Source organism: Austrofundulus limnaeus, unplaced genomic scaffold (assembly GCF_001266775.1).
Source record: "Austrofundulus limnaeus strain Quisiro unplaced genomic scaffold, Austrofundulus_limnaeus-1.0 Scaffold31, whole genome shotgun sequence".
NCBI classification, from domain to species: domain Eukaryota; kingdom Metazoa; phylum Chordata; class Actinopteri; order Cyprinodontiformes; family Rivulidae; genus Austrofundulus; species Austrofundulus limnaeus.
This window is the reverse complement of record NW_013952433.1, coordinates 2,604,263-2,605,638: the sequence shown is the minus strand read 5'-3', so window position 1 is coordinate 2,605,638 and position 1,376 is coordinate 2,604,263. Positions and strand designations below refer to the sequence as shown.

Sequence of the window (1,376 nt, the reverse complement as noted above, 5' to 3'; positions counted from 1 at the left end):
GTGTGTGTGTGTGTGTGTGTGTGTGTGTGTGTGTGTGTGTGTGTGTGTGTGTGTGTGTTTACTTTTGCAGGGCATCCAAGCACAAGGAAGTGGTAAATATACATTCTGTTTTATGCACCAGAGGGCATAAATGGTTTCATAAAATATGTTTCTGTGTTTAATTAGACCTTTAATTGTGTTTCTGCTCTCAAAATTAAAGGTGCTTAATTGTGTTTAAAAATACTTTTTTTTCAGATTTATTTTTTCCATTTTTGTACTGATATTTTTGCTTTTCTTGTTGTTTTTCTTTTATTTTATAAACAAAACATATTTCAGTTACTAATACATCTTTGCCAACAACATCAACAACAACTACAGGTACACCAACAACAACTACGAATACACCAACAACAACTATGAATACACCAGCAACATCAACAACAACAGCTGCACCACCAGCAACAACAATAACAACAACAACAACAACAACATCTACTACATCTGCAACAACAACATCTGCAGCTACACTAACAGCTGCACCAACAATAACAACTACGGCTTTTACAACAACTACGACTGCACAAATAACAACTGCACCACCAACAACAACAATTTCACCAACAACAAGAATGGCATCACTACCAACAACAACAACAATGGCACCAACAACAATAACAACAACAATGGCACCAACAACAACAACAACAATGGCAACAACAACAACAATGGCACCAACAACCATTGCCGGTATGTTGAGACTTCTGGCAACATCTTAGTAGCTAAACTGATTTCTGAATCTGTCTAGAAGGGTAACGTAGACCATGTCAACAACCTGTAAATATGGTTGATAGTTCAATTACTTTTATTTTTCAGGTGTAGGGCAATGTTTTAAAAGTCCTAGTGACATCAGGAAAACTAAACATCACACTTTTCTTAATATTTTTCCTTAATGTTTTTCTGAATAAACAGTGATATCAAATAAAATGATTTTTATAAGATTGTTATAAATTGAAATTTTTTCTTATTATTCACAGTACCTGCAAAGGTTACCAGTCTCCACACACAGTTTGTTGACACATCTTATTTGGTTGTGAACTGGACTGGACCAAGTGGACAAAACCTKTCCTACAGAGTACACTGGACAGATGGAAACAGTGGCAAGATTTCAGCAGTGAACCAACAATCAATGAACATTACAAATCTGACCCCTGGAGTCCAGTACATAATAGCTGTTTGGGCTGTTGCGAGTGATAATCAAACTAAAGGACAGAATGTCACAATTCCTGTTTATACACGTAAGTGCGCATTTAAATTTGTCTTCTAAAGCTAAAATTTATGAATGTGGTGGTGATTCTTTGTGGAGTTGTTTCTCTCTCTCTCTCTCTCTCTCTCTCTCT

General features: G+C 36.0%; 1 protein-coding gene across 1 annotated transcript in view; it reads left to right on the top strand.

The window, feature by feature from the left end:
• Positions 1-692: 692 nt before the first annotated feature.
• ptprjb.1 (protein tyrosine phosphatase receptor type Jb, tandem duplicate 1) overlaps positions 693-1,376 on the top strand; it is a gene marked incomplete in the record, with an annotated part of 18,406 nt that continues 17,722 nt past the window's right edge. The window contains 2 exon segments of the mRNA XM_014005584.1: positions 693-726; positions 1,014-1,274. Coding sequence (XP_013861038.1) covers positions 705-726; positions 1,014-1,274 — 283 coding nt within the window.